The sequence below is a fragment of the Triticum dicoccoides genome, chromosome 3B (assembly GCF_002162155.2).
Source record: "Triticum dicoccoides isolate Atlit2015 ecotype Zavitan chromosome 3B, WEW_v2.0, whole genome shotgun sequence".
NCBI classification, from domain to species: Eukaryota; Viridiplantae; Streptophyta; class Magnoliopsida; order Poales; family Poaceae; genus Triticum; species Triticum dicoccoides.
This window is the reverse complement of record NC_041385.1, coordinates 444,748,774-444,750,582: the sequence shown is the minus strand read 5'-3', so window position 1 is coordinate 444,750,582 and position 1,809 is coordinate 444,748,774. Positions and strand designations below refer to the sequence as shown.

The 1,809-nt window shown below is 51.2% G+C and overlaps 1 protein-coding gene across 2 annotated transcripts in view; it reads left to right on the top strand.

Moving 5' to 3' along the window:
- Window positions 1-1,224: 1,224 nt before the first annotated feature.
- Window positions 1,225-1,809, top strand: part of LOC119276440 (vacuolar protein sorting-associated protein 25-like) — a 9,617-nt gene continuing 9,032 nt past the window's right edge. Inside the window, exons 1-2 of one of the 2 annotated variants that reach the window (XM_037557491.1) lie at window positions 1,225-1,498; window positions 1,576-1,718. In XM_037557491.1, the coding sequence (XP_037413388.1) occupies window positions 1,660-1,718 (59 nt within the window). In that variant the 5' untranslated portion in view covers window positions 1,225-1,498; window positions 1,576-1,659. Of the gene's footprint in view, window positions 1,499-1,572; window positions 1,719-1,809 lie in introns of both variants that reach the window. The other variant, XM_037557490.1, reaches the window with a different exon arrangement.

Genomic DNA, 1,809 nt, shown 5'->3' with positions numbered 1-1,809 from the left:
ATTGCCTCTGAATGCATACCTCGAACTGGTGGGGGAACATACCGAGGGCTTGAATTCTGCTGCTCCAGATCGACTCGGGCTCCCTTCGATCCACCCGATCCACCGCTGACCTGTGCCGGCAGAGGACCCTGACCAGGCTCCCTCGGCGAGACAGGCGTCGAAGTAGGCGGAGTAGTTCCTCGCTCGGGCTAAGCTCGCCCCGCAATTCGTCGAGGTCGACGCCGATGGCGAGCTTGACGTCGTCGAGTTGGCCAGACAACTGATCTAGTTTGCTGTCCAGCTTGGCGAAGGCGTTGACCACCTCCTCGCTGCGCTTCGTCGAGGCCTTGGCGAGAGCGATGTCGAAATCCGCGCGAAGGAACTTGTAGATCGCGTGAGTCTTCGGTGAAATTTTGTCCATGGCTTCTGCCCTTCGGTGGACGGCGAGGCGGGTGTGGCGGGGAGGATTAAGTAGCTACAGGATGGACGGCTCTGATACCAGATTATGAGAACTAGGGTTTGTATTCGGCCATTGCCATGGAATTCGAACTACAATGGAGGATTACAAGTTGGGGATCTCGCTCTCGCAGGAGCTCACACCGCACACGCCATCGCCTAGCCGTTATCCTCTTCGCCGCCTATTACAGAACACGACAAGGGGGTATAAGTATTACACCACTTTAGGCCCACTCTGGCCCAGCCATCCGAGCCGGGAGGCGAGGTTGTCTCTTGGGCCTACCTGTTCCTTCCGTTGCTCCTTGGCCCACCTCAGGATCGCTGACAAATCATCACAAATACCCATCATAAATACTAGGGTCCAACAGTGATTACAAATCATCTACTAATCCTAATCACACAAATTTATATCAATATTACATACAAATCTACACAAAGGGTTCCACCAAAACTTGAACAATCTAGGGTTCCACAATGACTACAAATCGTAAATCACTCCACACTATTTTAATTTATCATACAAAAATCAAATCCAAGCAAATCAAGGGTTTCATTAAAACTTGGCTAAATGAGAAAAATGTGAACGAATTTACTGAGGAAAAGAAAGCGGTTAGAGGAGTTAACCTTGTACGAGGGATTAGGGAAGAAACTCACAGCCAAAAGCTTCAGATCTGCTTGATTTTGAAGAAGGGGTGTCGGGTGCCACTTAAAACGGACAGCCGAGTGAATTTTTTTCGAGCAGTTCATTTTGTGTAATGATTTGTTAAAATTGTCAAATTTGCCCCGAGGTAGCTCCTCTGCTCGTATCCTGACGACTCGACCACCACGGGGTACGACCCGGGCTGGTTCTTCCATCGCTCACCAATGAACTCGCTGCCATCTCTCCCGATCTGAACTAAAGCCAGCGGCCAGAACCTCCCTACCAAGGCCGGGCAGGTGGACGTGCCACCCCCTCGATCAGCCCGAGCGGAGAGAAGAGGCGGCAAGCAGATTGATTGGAGGAGGTCGAAGATCAGTCCCGCCGGCGATCAGATCGCCAGTCATAATAACCCTAGAAAACTAGGTATGTCCAAGTATTACTCATTATTTAGGCAGAACACTATTTAATCTGATCCGTTTCCACCCAACCTAAAATAGCAGGCCCTACATCGTCGTCCCCGCTCGCAGTTTCTCCTTGGCGCCGCCGTCCATCCGACCGCTCCACAAGCCCGCGCTTCAGCGGAGATGCAGAGGACGGTGGATTTCAAGCTCCCACACTTCTTCAACTACCCGCCCTACTTTACGTAATCTCTCCTCCCCCCAACCCCCTAACAGCAGCAGTAGTGTCACATGTTTGAACATTTTGCATGATTTCTGATTCTGCAGTATGTGTAG